We start from the raw sequence: 13,413 nt of genomic DNA, 5'->3' as shown, positions 1-13,413 counted from the left end.
TCTAGCTTAGCAAATGAGTGAATTTATTGGGGTGAGGGTTGCTTATGGGAATGTAGATCACTCAGAGGCAATTCCCACTGAAAATCCCACTTAAACAAGGCAATGACTCACCATAGCTGCAGTTATGGGGCCCCTCTCATGATTTACATGTACCTCTGCTCCTCTGAAATCCCCATTACTGCAGAATGCTTTTTGCTTATATAACCTTGAGGATATCTTCATGAACCTGTTATGTTACTGTACTTTCTGAGACATGTGATTTTTATTTACCTCCTGAGTGTTATTTTATGTTTAAAATGTGTCTCTGCATGGAGAGCACATGTTTACATGTGTGTGGACATGTCAGAGTATGTTGTGCCTCCACTTCTGTTACTTTCTACTTTAGTCAGCATGGCAGGGTCTCTCAACTGAATCCCGAGCTTGTAGATCTCCACAGTCTAGGAAGCCGGTTTCTCCATGGTTTCACTGCTCATGGTCTGAATGTGGAAGTACAAGGTGGTTGCAACACCCACTCAGCATTCATGTTGGTTCTGTAAATTGAGCTCTGCCCCTCATACATCCACGACAAGTGATTTATGTACTGAGTATAGAGCCCCCAGCTTCCTGGATTTTCACTGAAATATTTTGATTTGGAGGAAATAGCTACAGAACACCTATTCATATCTTTTGTATGTGTGTGCTTGAACATATTTGGTTGTTGTATATGGGCATGTGTTCATTCATATGTGTGTGTGTGTCTGTGTGTGTGTGTCTGTGTGTGTGTGTGTGTGTGTGTGTGTGTGTGTGTGTATTCAAACATACAGTTAGGGTTGAAAGAAAGAGAGAGAATTAGAGAGGTGAAGAGGTACTTGGGATGTTCAACTCTGACATATTAAGAAGCATGGTCCATATCTTTTGGTTTTCCCATGGTGGAAGTGGATTGGCTAGTGTAAAGAAAATATACCAGAGGGGGAGATTTATGTAATGATTCCTGGTGTTAACCATTGATGTCATGATGGTCAGTACCTGTGGGTGAGGTGAGTTTGCACTAATGTCTTGAATATATTTCTCTAAGGAGAACTTTGGCATCTTCTGTCACTGTGTCAAGGAAGAGATGATGCAAGGAAAAGGTTTTCCTAGCATAAAAATCTACACTATGGAGCCCACCCGTAGCAAAGCGTAATTTCTTGATATATCCCCACAACATTTCTCCTAATGTTTCTTCTTTCTTAGTTTCCAACAAATAAGGAGACTTAATTACTTTTTTCAGTTGTTGAACAGGCACTTGGGATTTCTTAGACATGACTCTCAGGGATTCATCATCCACTCCAAAGAGGACTCGATAGTGGTTTAGCTTCACCTTCAGATTCTCCACATCATCCCTGAAGAAGCCCACGAAAGGGAGCACAGCCAGAGATCCATCCTTGAAGGCTTCCAGCCAGATAGTCTTCTGTATGGACTTGCGCATTCTGTCAATGATTTCCTCTGTAATATTATTCATGGAAAGTGTAAATTTGTGGTGCTTTTGAGCAGGAAGATCCTTTATCAGGGTGTCCATCAGGCATGGAAAATCATAGTCAGATAAATAATGGTTAGAAATCAAGAAGATCTGTGGTGCATCCATGTTATTCTGACTAAATTTATCCACATAGGAGATTCGCATCTCCTCCAGGATCTTTTCTTTGTCAAACATACATGGCTTAAATTTCTTTTGGTTTTCTAAATCAACGTCCACCTTGGTTCTCACAAAGTAGTAATTCTTTTCCATTAAGCTGATTGCTTTGGCAAGTTCTAGTTCAAGTTTTGTAAAACTTGTGGCAGAAACAATAATGAAGAAGTCATACTCTTGGAATTGCACTTTCTCCAGATAATCCTTTGGCGGAAACCCGATAGTTCCAATGCCAGGCAGGTCCCATAGAGTCAAAGTTTTAGTGTTGGGGTGTTTGTATGGAGTTCTCTTCATAGTTGTCTCTACTACTCCAACTTGAGTTGCACCTTTGTCCTCAGTCCCACCTCCCCTCAGGGCATTGATGAAGCTGGACTTCCCTGCCCCAGGCTCTCCTGTCACAGCAATGTTTATTGGGGCACTATCAATATTTTTCAATGCATCACTGATTACTGAGTTTGCCCCCAGAATGTTTCCCTTTTTCAGCTGATATTCTATTAAACGGATGGTTTCCTCAGAAATGATTTTTTCTGTCTTAACCTTCTTACAATATGCCGTGAAACTGGACTCCAGATATCCATAGTCTTCATCCTTAGCTGTATCAGAGGAGGATTGACCCATGGCTGTGTTGAAAAATGGCCCTAAAAGATGGAAGGGAGAATGAGTTGCAAGATATTGTAGATGCCTTTGTGCTTAGCACTGTCTTCTCTGTGCTGCAGCATTAGCTATGCATTAACTATGTTGTGATGTTAAGTAGTTTCCATGTGTTTGTGTTTTCTATTTTCTGTCAATAAGATAGAAGCTATAGTCCTTCTGGAGGAGTAAACCTCATTTGAGGAATTGCCTTCATCAGATTAGATTGGGTGGATGCCTATGTTTAATTTTCTGTACTGAGTAATTTTTGGGAGGTTCCAGGCCACTCCCGCACCAGGTGATTCTGGTTAGTTTAAGTAAGCATTAATAAACTGTAGTTGGACTTTTTCATCATCACCAGTTTCCCAATTATAACATGGAGACTTATTATTAATTAGAAAAGATCAGCTGATAGCTTAGGCTTATTTCTAACTGGCTATTATAACTTAAATTAATTCATACCTTTTTATCTATATTTTTTAAATTATTTTTAGGTTTTTATTTTATTTTCTATTTATTTTTTTAGTTTTTAAATTTTAAATCAGAAACATTCTTGCTTCACATGTCAATCTCAGCTACCTCTTCCTCTCCTCCCCCACCCCCTGCCTCCCCAGCTCCCCTAGTCCCCCACCCAATCCAAATTCCGTTCCCAATGGAGGGTCAGGCCCCCTCCGTGGCAGAGCTGCAGAGTCTGTCACTTCATTCAGGGCAGGGCCTAGGCCCTCTCCCCAAGAGTCCAGGCTGAGAGAGCATCCCTCATTGTCAGATGGGCACCCAAAGACCTTTTGTATGCCATGGATAAATACTGATCTATTACCCAATGTCCCACAGATTACCTAGGCCTCCTCACTGACACTCACATTCTGGGGGTCTGGATCAGTCCCATGCTGGCATCTCAGCCATCAATCTGGGGTCCAAGAGCTCCCCCTTGCTTAGGTTTTACCAGCCCTGGTCTTGACCCCTTTGCTCATCACTCCTCTTTCTCTGTCACTGGATTCCAGGAGTTCAGTACAGAGTTAAGATGTGGGTGTCTGCCTCTGATTCCATCAGTCACTCCATGAAGGTTCTAGAATGGCATACAAGGTAGTTTTCAAACTCATTATCAGGGAGATGCGTTTAAGGAAGTATCTCCACTATTCCTTAGTTTGTCATTTGGTGTCAGTCTTGTAGATCTATGTAAATCTCACTAGTGCCAGATCTCTCCTCAAACCTATAATGACTCCCTCTATTATGGTATCTCTCATCCTGATCTCCTCTATTCTGCCCCTGACTCATCCTTCCTGCTTCCCCATGTCCTGTTCTCCCTTCCTCTTCTCCCCATCTCTTTTTCCCAGCTCCATCTTCCCTCCCTCCATGCTTCCAATCTGTGCAGAAGATCTTGCCTCATTCCCCTTCTCTGGAGTACCATACATATCTCTCTCAGGGTTCTTCCTGTTACCCAGACTCTCGCTGGGGGATTGTAGGCTGGCACTCCCCTGATCCATGTCTAAAATCCACATGTGAGTGAGCACATACCATGTTTGTCTTTTTGTGACTGGATTACTTCACTCAGGATGGTTTCTTCTAGTGCCATCCATTTGCCTGCAATTTTCAAGATTCCATTGTTTTTTTTCTGCTGAGTAGTACTCCACTGTAAATGTACCACATTTTCTCTATCCACTCTTCAGTTGAGGGACATTAGTTTGCTTCTAGGTTATGAATATTATGAATAATGCTTCTACGAACATAGTAGAATAGACATCCTTGTTGCATGAATGTGCATCTTTTGGGTATATGCCTAAGAATGGAATTGCTGGGTCTTGTGGTAGACTGATTCCCATTTTCCTGAGGAGTCTCCATACTGATTTCCAAAGTGGTTGTGCCTGTTGTCATTCCCACCAGCAGTGAAAGAGTGTTCCCCTTTCTCCACATCCTCTCCAGCATAAGCTGTAATTGGTGTTTTTTATTTTAGTCATTCTGATAGGAGTAAGATGGCATCTCAGAGTTGTTTTGATTTGCATTTCCGGGATGGCTAGGTATGTTGAGCACTTTAAGTGTCTCTCAGCCATTTTAGACTCCTCTATTGAGAATTTTCTATTTAGTTCTGTACTCCAATTTTTACTTGGATACTTTGGTGTTTTGGAGACTTGCTTCTTGAGTTCTTTGTATATTTTAGAGATCAGCCCTCTGTCAGACATAGGTATAGTGAATATCTTCTCCCATTTTGTGAGCTGCCGTTTAGTCTTGATGATTGTGTCTTTTGCCTTACAGAAAGTTCTCAGTTTCAGGAAGTTCCACTTATTAATTGTAGATCCCCATGTCTGTGCTACTAGTTTTATGTTCAGGAAGTGGTCTGCTGTGCCAATTTGTTCAAGGGTACTTCCCACTTTCTCTTCGAAGAGGTTCAGTGTGACTGGATTTATGTTTAGGTCTTTGATTGATTTGGACTTAAGTTTTGTGCATGGCAATAGATATGGATCTATCTGCAATCTTCTACATGTCCACATCCTGTTATGTCAGCATCGTTTGCTGAAGATGCTTTCTTTTTTTATTGTATAGATTTAGTTTCTTTGTCAAAGATCAGGTATTTATAGTTGTGTGGGTTAATAACAGGGTCTTCATTTCAATTCCATTGGTCTCCCTGTCTGTTTTTTGTGCCAACACAAAGTGGTTTTCATTAATATAATTGTATAGTAGAGCTGATGTTAGCAATCACGATGCCTTCTGAAGTTCCTTTATTGTACAGGGATGTTTTGGCTATCCTAGGTCTTTTATTTTTCCATATAAAGTTGAGTATTGGTCTTTCAAGGTTTGTGAAGAATTGTATTAGGAGTTTGCTGGGTATTGCACTGAATCTGTAGATTGTTTCTGGCAAGATTGCCATTTTTACTATGCTGATCCTATCCATCGAAGAGCATGGGAGATCTTTCCATTTTCTGGTATCTTCAATTTCTTTCTTTAATGACTCAAAGTTCTTGTCAGACAGGTTGTAGTAGTTACAGTTACTCCATGATATTTTATGTTGTTTGTGACTATTGTAAAGAGTGGGAGTGCCAGCCTACAATCCTATGGCCAGAGAGTCTGGGAAACAAAAACTTTATTTAGTGGCTGATCGAAGAAGAGGCAGACTCCCTTGGTTAAGTACTGAGCTGAACTCAAGAAAGCCAGTAACAGAGAGGGAGGACTGATGATCAAAGGGATTAAGACTGGGCTGGTTTAACCCCCAGAAACAGCTGATCAGACAAAGGTTAACTCTTGAATCCCAGGCATTAGCCTGGGAAGCCAGCATGGGACTGATCAAGACCCCCTGAATCTGGGTGTCAGTGAAGAGGCCTAGGGAATCTACTGAGCCTTGGGCAGCAGATCAGTACCCATCCCAAGTATACACACAGACTTTGGACTCCCATAGAACAATGTGAGGTGCACTCTCACCCTGAACTCTTGGGGAAGGGTCTAGGCCCTGCCCTATATGAAATGACACACTATGCACACCCCCATGGAGGGCCTCACCCTCCCTGGAGAAATGAGGGGATAACGAGGGGGGGGAGGGCACGGGAGGAAGGGAGGGAATGGGAGAGGGACCTGGATCTGACTTGTGAAGCAACCTTGTTTCTTATCTAAATTTAAACTGGAAAATAAAATTAAAAAAAAAGAGTGATTTGTTTCTCAGCCCTTTTACTGTCTACAAATAGCAGGGATACTGATTTTTTGAGTTAATCTTTTATTCTGCCAGTCTGCTGAGGGTGTTTATCAGCTGTAGGAGTTCCCTGGTAGAATTATTTGTGTCACTTATGCAAAGCATCATATCATCTGCAAATAGTGAAAGTTTGACTTCTTCCTTTTTCAATTTGTATCCCCTTCATCTCCATTTGTTGTCTTATTGCTGTATCAAGAAATTCAAGTGCAATATTGAAGAGATATGAAGAGTGTAAACAACCTTGTCTTGTTCTGATTTTAGAGGAACAGTATTGAGTTTCTCTCCATTTAGTCTGATGTTGGCTCTTTGTTTGATGTATAGTACCTTCATTATGTTTAGGTATATTCCTGTTATGCCTGATCTCTCCAAGACCTTTATCATGAATGGGTGTTGAATTTTGTCAATGGTTTTTTAGCATCTCATGAGATGATCATGTGGTTTTTCTTTTTCAGATTGTTTATATGTTAGATTACAGTGATGGATTTTTGTATGTTGCAACATCCCTTCATTCCTGGGATGAAGCCTACTTGATCATGGAGGATGATTTTTCTGATGTGTTCTTGGATTTGATTTGCCATATTTTATTGAGTATTTTCCCATCAATGATAATGGAGGAGATTGTTCCGTAGTTCTCTACCTTAGTAGTGTTTTTGTGTGATTTGGGTACTAAGGTAATTGTAGCCTGGTACAAAGAGTTTGGCAATGATCTTTCTGCTTCTATTGTTTGGAACAATTGGAAGAGTATTGGTATTAGTCTTCCTTGAATTTTGGGTAGAATTCTGCACTGAAACCATTTGGCTATGGGCTTTTTTTTTTTTGGTTGGGAAAGTACTTATGACTGCTTCTATTTCCTTGGGGATTATAGGCCTATTTAAATTGTTTATCTGTTCTTGATTTCATTTTGTATGTGGTACCTATCCAGAAAATTGTCCATTTCTTTGAAATTTTCAAATTTGTAAAGTACAGAAATTCAAAGTATAACCTGATGATTCTCTGGATTTCCTCAGTGTCCATTGTTCTGTATTCCCTTTCTTTTCAGATTTTGCTAATTTACATAATCTCTATCTTCCTTTTTGTTATTTTCGATAAGGATTTGTTAACTCATTGATTTTCTAAAGAATCAACTCTTTGTTTCATTGATTCCTTGTATTGTTCTCTTTGTTTCCATTTCATTGATTTCAGCCATCAATTTGATTACTTGCTGATGTCTACTCCTCCTGGGTGAGTTTGCTTTTTTGTTCTAGAGCTTTTGGGTGTGTTGTTAAGTCATTAGTGTCAGATTTCTCCACGTTCTTCATGTAGGCACTTAGTGCTATGAACTTTCCTCTTAGCACTGCTTTCATAATTTCCCATATGTTTGGATATTTTGTGCTTTCATTTTTGTTGAATTTTTGGAAGTCTTTAATTTCTTTTTTTAATTCTTCCTTGACACAGGGAAGATTCAGTTGGGCATTGTTCAATTTTCATGAGTTTGTAGGCTTTTTGCAATTATTGTTGCTGAATTCTAGCTTTAAACCATGGTAATCTGATAAGATACAGGGGATTATTCCATATTTTTTATTTCTATTGAGGTTTGATTTGTTAATGAGTATGTGGTCAATTTCAGAGAAGGTTACATGAGGTACAGAGAAGAAGATATATTCCTATGTGTTTGGGTTGAATGTTCTGTGGATGTCTTTTAAATCCATTTGAGTCATAAGATCTGTTGGTTCCATTATTTTCTGTTTAGTTTCATTCTGGCAGATATGCCAATGGTAACTGTGGGATGTTGAAGTTCCCAACTATTAGTGTGTGTGGTTTGATGTATGATTTAGCTTTAGTAATATTTCTCTTACAGATGGTGGTTCACTTGTATTTGCGGCACAGATGTTCAGATTTAAGACTTTATCTTGATTGATTTTTCTTGTGATGAATATGAAATGTCCTTCTCCATCTGTTTTCATTAATTTTAGTTTGAATTCTATTTTGTTAGATTTTAGAATAGCTACACCTGCTTTTTTCTTACATTCACTAGATTGGAAAATCTTTTCCCAACCCTTTACTCTGAGATAATGTCTATCTTTGAGATACAGGTGTGTTGTTTCTGTATCCATTTTGTTAGCCTGTGTCATTTATAGGTGAATTGAGACCATTAATATTAATAGATATTTATGACCAGTAATTGTTGATTCATGGTGTATTTGGATTTATTGATGCTGCTGGCAGTGTTTGTATCCCTTCTTTGGGGTTTGTTGATATGAGGGTATCTTTTGCCCATGTATAGCTAACTTCTTTGGGTTGGAGTTTTCCTTCTAGAACTTTTTTGTAGAGCTGGATTTGTGGGTTTGTTTAAATCTGTTTTGTCATGGAGTATCAAATTTTCTCCATCTGTGGTGATTGAAAGCTTTGCGTGGTGTAGTTGTTGGGACTGGCATCTTTGGTCTCTTAGTGTCTGTAGAATGTCTGTCCAGGGCCTTCTGGCTTCACTGAGAATTCGATGTTATCTTATGGGACTGCATTTATAAGTTACTTGACCTTTTTCCTTTGTAGCTCTTTGTATTCTTTCTTTATTTTGTATATTCAGTATTTTGATTATTATATGGCAAGGGAACTTTTTTTTCTTTTGTCCAGTCTCCTTGGAGTTCTCTGTAAGCTTCTTGTACTTTTACAGGCACATTATTCTAAAGATATTTTTCTATGATCTTGTTGAATATATTTTCTGTGCTTTTAAACTGTGATACTTTCCTTCTTCTATTCCTATGGTTATTAGGCTTGGTCTTTTGATGGTGTTCCAGGTTTCTTGAATGGTTTGTATTAGGTATTTCTTCGAGTTAGCATTTTTTTTAACTGATGAATCTATTTCTTCTATTGTATCTTCAGTGGATGAGATTTTCTCCTCCATCTGTTACACTGTTTGTTATGCTTGCATCTGTAGTTCCTGATTGTTTAACCAGATTTTCTATTTCCAGAGATGCATCAGTTTGTATTTTTTTATCGCCTCTATTTCAATTTCAATGTCTTAGACTGTTCCCTTCATGTGTTTTTTTCTTGGCTTTCTTCATGGAATTTATTAATTTCTTCCAATTTTTTGTTTGTCTTTTTTCCATTTCTTTAAGGGAATTTTTCACTTCCTCTTTAAGGACCTCTTTCATCATCATAAAGTTATTTAAAAGATCATTTTCTTCTGTTCTTTCTGCGTTGGGCTGCTCAGGTCTTGCTGTTGTAGAACCACTAGCTCAGGTCTTGCTGTTGTAGAACTACTAGTTTCTGATGCTGCCATATTGCTCTTTATGTTGTTGAATGCATCCTTACACGGTCATCTACTCATCTCTTCCTCCAGTTGGGGCAGGTGGGGTCTGTGGCTCTGGTGGTCACTTTTCCTCCAGGAATAGGTAGGATGTGTGGTTTCTTAGTTGCTGATGCAACAGAGGACTGTTGGGTGAGGAACAGGAAGGATGTTTTTGACTAGTGATTGGGCCTGTGGTTGCTGATTTGGGCCATGGGATATGTCCCTGTGGGATAGGGCCTAGAAAGCAGGGTTATCCAGTTGGGAGCTCAGACACACCTCTTCCTTCAGGTATAGGTGGGGAGTATCTCTTTAGCTTTTTATTAAACTAATCAGAAAATGACTTGTAAATACATATCTTCACAGTATACAAAAAGATTTTTCATAGCATTGAACTACGGGGAGCAAGCCAGTAAACAGCATTCTCCCATTATTCCTGCCTCTATTTCTATAGAGTTTATGCCCTGATTTCCACAGAGATGTGAGAAGACTGTGGAAACCTCAAAAATCATTGTCTTTAAAAACACTGTTGGTTACAATATTTATCACAACAGGAGATAGGAAACTAGAACACATATGTACTAGCTCTCAATTAAGCCCCTCATTATGGAAAAATTAAAATATAAGTAAGGGAAAATAAAGTAAAATCTGCATGTGTCCTTTAGGCAGCATCAACAAGTATAAAATAAAAATAAGAGCAATTGTGTTCCATCTAACCTAAATGCTGTATTGTTTATCAAGTCCAAGATATTGTCTCCATCTGTGCACACTTTCTTCAGCGTGTAGCTTCGAATGAATGGAAACTTAACATAGTCTAGCTTTGTACACCAAGAAATCAATAACAATGAATGATAATTGACTTTAGTGTTTAATTGACACCAGTATCTAATTATTACTTAAATCTATTGTGTGTGTCATTTATGATTTCAAAATATTTCAGGAAGTTCAGCTATTGTGTTTTGTTTAAATCATTCCCCAATCCCATATAGAATGCATGTGCTTGCAGATCACTGTAAATATGTTATTCAGGAAGTAGAGCCATTAGGGTCAGTACTTCAAGATAATTCTTGGTACATAGTGAGTTAGAGGGTAACCTGGGCTACTTGAGACCCTGTATCAAAAAAAATAGTATCAAGTCCAGTAAGATGTCGCAGCAGGTAGATACACTTGCTGACAGGCCTAAGGAACTGCGTTTGATTGTTGAGTATTTACTTAATTCAGATTTCATATTCCTAACTTTATTGGGCAGCACATTGGACGTCACCATTAGTTAAGGAAACAACAAATCCCCACTGTCACCCTGGAGCCTCCTCTGTCTGTCTTACCCATGTCAAATTAGTTCACAGACGTTCAATCGCAATTGATCATTCCATCTACATCATCTTCTTCAAGATCTCCTGAATCCCCTAAGTAGAGCTATTCTTCTTCAAATATTCATCACTCTTGATATTTACATATGTACGTACACACACACACACACACACACACACACACACACGTGCGCACGCAAGGAACATACTATTAAGAGTTGTTGGTAATGGTTTAGATGGTAGTGGTGGTGTGGTAATAAGACTTATTTTATGCCATATTTCTTATATGTACCATAATCATGTGGTCCTCAAAGATAGTACATGAGGTGGCTAATGTTATTACTAATACCAGGCAGATAAAAAAAAAAGATCTCCTGAATCCCACCTTTGATGTCATTGACATTACTATACTTTCTGTGACCTTGCAATAACATTGCTGATTTAACTGCCAGAGTCATCCTATTGACATTGAAGACATGCCATGTCAATTCTGAGAAGTACAATAAGCATTCCCATTTCAGTCAATGACTGTTCATTAGGTATACAGTGCACACACTCTATACAATAAGCCTTTGAAATTTATTATTACATGTTTGAACCTGATGGTGTTTGAATTGCAGCCTCCCTGTTATATCAGGCTGTCTTTTCATCTCAGGACTTCATACTTAGCAACTGATTCCATTCTTTGTGCCCTTCCCCAGTAGCCACATGGCTATTAATCACTGGGACATAAATTTGTGCCTGCCTCTGCCATTCACTATCTTTTATTATGTTTCAGATACAGCAACATTATACACACCGAAGATATATTCCATTTCCTGAATCATCTATTTATAACCATTTGCGGGAGAGGAATAAGAGACAAGCACAAAAAAATTGGATTTTTTTGTACCAAAACCTGTATCAGCATCATTTGAGTTTAGTTGTATCTCATCTTTCATAATTGGCTAAGACCATCCACAAGGCTGTCCTGCCTGCCTCCCATCGAAGATCCTCAGCTTCCAACCTGAGGATCCTTACTCTCATGGCATTTTTCTAAATGTCTTGTTATGTATCAGTTTTCATGAGAATGAGATGGTGAGTGTTTGAAGTTAGACGTGACTGCTCCTGCCCACTTACCAGATTATCCTGCGTCTGGTGTCTGCGTTCACTGTGGTTCAGCTGCAGGAACCATGCTCCTGTGTGCTTCAGTCTCTTCACTTGCAACCCACCTCTGCTTCTGTGGAAAAGCAGCAGGATGGAGGCAGTTGGTCAGGATTTATGCACTCTTCTGAATCTGGTCCTTCCCTCTCCGTGTGTTTTGGCCAATCATTAAAGCATATGGGTCTTGTTTTTCAGAATCTCCTGCATTTCCAAGAAGAAGAAAGAGAAATTGAAAGTGTTGACTTTTATAATCTGTCATCTCTTCATTTCTTGGTGGAAAAGATAAGAAATAATAAAGGAGTGGCATGTGTGGTTTGGAAAATGGAACATGGAGAACCAGCTTACTGGACACGCAGGAAAAGGATCCTTGAAAGATAATTTTTCTGATTGCTGACTTAAGAAATGCAGCCTGAAATGATGACACAGCACATTGTTTGGGTCCTGTGCATATGTCAATTTTAGTTTCATCTAAGACAAAACTCATTTTATTTCTGTCTGACTACAAACCTATATTCTCATGATTGGAAATTCATGTTCATTAATTCCTGTCATTCTCAACTCCTCTGCCTATTCTTTCTATGGAGCTTGGGCTTGACAGGTCTTACAGGTGCTGTCACAACCCTGGTGAGTTCATATGTGGAACTGCCCTACTGTGTCCACAAGACATTGTTTCCCTGCTATTGTCCACCAACTCTGGCTCTGACAGTCTTCTTCAGCCCTCTTCCCTGCTCCAGACTCTCCTGTCACAGCAATGCTTATTGGGATGTTATCAGTTTTTTTTTTTTTTTTGGTTTTTCAAGACAGGGTTTCTCTGTATTGTTTTGGAGGCTGTCGGTCCAGCCTGGCCTCAAACTCACAGAGATCCGCCTGCCTCTGCCTCCCGAGTGCTAGGATTAAAGGCGTGCGCCACCATCGCCCGGCATTTTTGTTGTTGTTGTTGTTGTTATCAGTTTTTTTAAAGCATCAGTGATTTCACAGTTTGTCTCCAGAATGTCTCCTTTTGTCAGGTGTAACTCAATTGAACAGATGGTTTCCAGAGGAATGATTGTGTTTTCTGTCTTAATCTTCTTATATTAAGAAGTGAAGCTGGACTCCATATCTCCATTATCTTCTTTCTTAGCTGTATCAAAGAAGGCCTGACCCATGGTTCTGTTGGAAGAGTGCCCTGGAAGAAGGAAGGGAGAGTAAGTTGAAAGAGACTGAAGATACCTTTGTGCTTAGCACTGCATTCTCTATGCTATAGTCTTACTTATGTTCTGAAGTTTCCTTTTGTGACTGGGTTACCTCAATCTTCTTCTAGTGTTATCCATTTGCCTGCAAATTTCAAGATTCCATTTTTTTTCTGCTGAGTAGTACTCCATTGTGTAAATGTACCACATTTTCTCTATCCACTCTTCAGTTGAGGGGCATCTAGGTTGCTTCCAGGTTCTGACTATTACAAATAATGCTGCTATGAACATAGTGGAACAGATTCCTTGATGTATTAATGGGCATCTTTTGGGTATATGCCTAAGAGTGGAATTTCTGGGTCTTGCAGTAGACTGATTCCCATTTTCCTGAGGAATCTCCATACTGATTTCCAAAGTGGGTGTACGAGTTGGTACTCCCACCAGCAGTGGAAGAGTGTTCTCCTTTCTCCACATCCTCTCCAGCATAAATTGTTTTCGGTGTTTTTGATTTTAGCCGTTCCGACTGGAGTAGATGGTATCTCAGAGTTGTTTTGATTTGCAATTCCCTGATG

The 13,413-nt window shown here is 39.3% G+C and overlaps 1 protein-coding gene across 1 annotated transcript; it reads right to left on the bottom strand.

The window, feature by feature from the left end:
• Positions 1 to 813: 813 nt before the first annotated feature.
• On the bottom strand, positions 814 to 11,983 carry LOC101833162 (interferon-inducible GTPase 1-like). Its single transcript, XM_005074730.3, has 2 exons — positions 11,649 to 11,983; positions 814 to 2,286 (listed from the first exon to the last, which is right to left on the bottom strand). The coding sequence occupies exon 2, from the start codon at positions 2,264 to 2,266 to the stop codon at positions 1,028 to 1,030; it is 1,239 nt and encodes a 412-aa protein (XP_005074787.1). The 5' UTR covers positions 2,267 to 2,286; positions 11,649 to 11,983; the 3' UTR covers positions 814 to 1,027.
• Positions 11,984 to 13,413: the final 1,430 nt, after the last annotated feature.

This window comes from Mesocricetus auratus, unplaced genomic scaffold (genome assembly GCF_017639785.1).
Source record: "Mesocricetus auratus isolate SY011 unplaced genomic scaffold, BCM_Maur_2.0 Super-Scaffold_6730, whole genome shotgun sequence".
Taxonomy (NCBI): domain Eukaryota; kingdom Metazoa; phylum Chordata; class Mammalia; order Rodentia; family Cricetidae; genus Mesocricetus; species Mesocricetus auratus.
This window is presented reverse-complemented; position numbering and strand designations above follow the sequence as displayed.

Coding starts and splice junctions, on each gene's coding strand:
- LOC101833162 (XM_005074730.3), bottom strand. CDS start 2,266: ATGGGTCAATCCTCCTCTGATACAGCTAAGGATGAAGACTATGGATAT.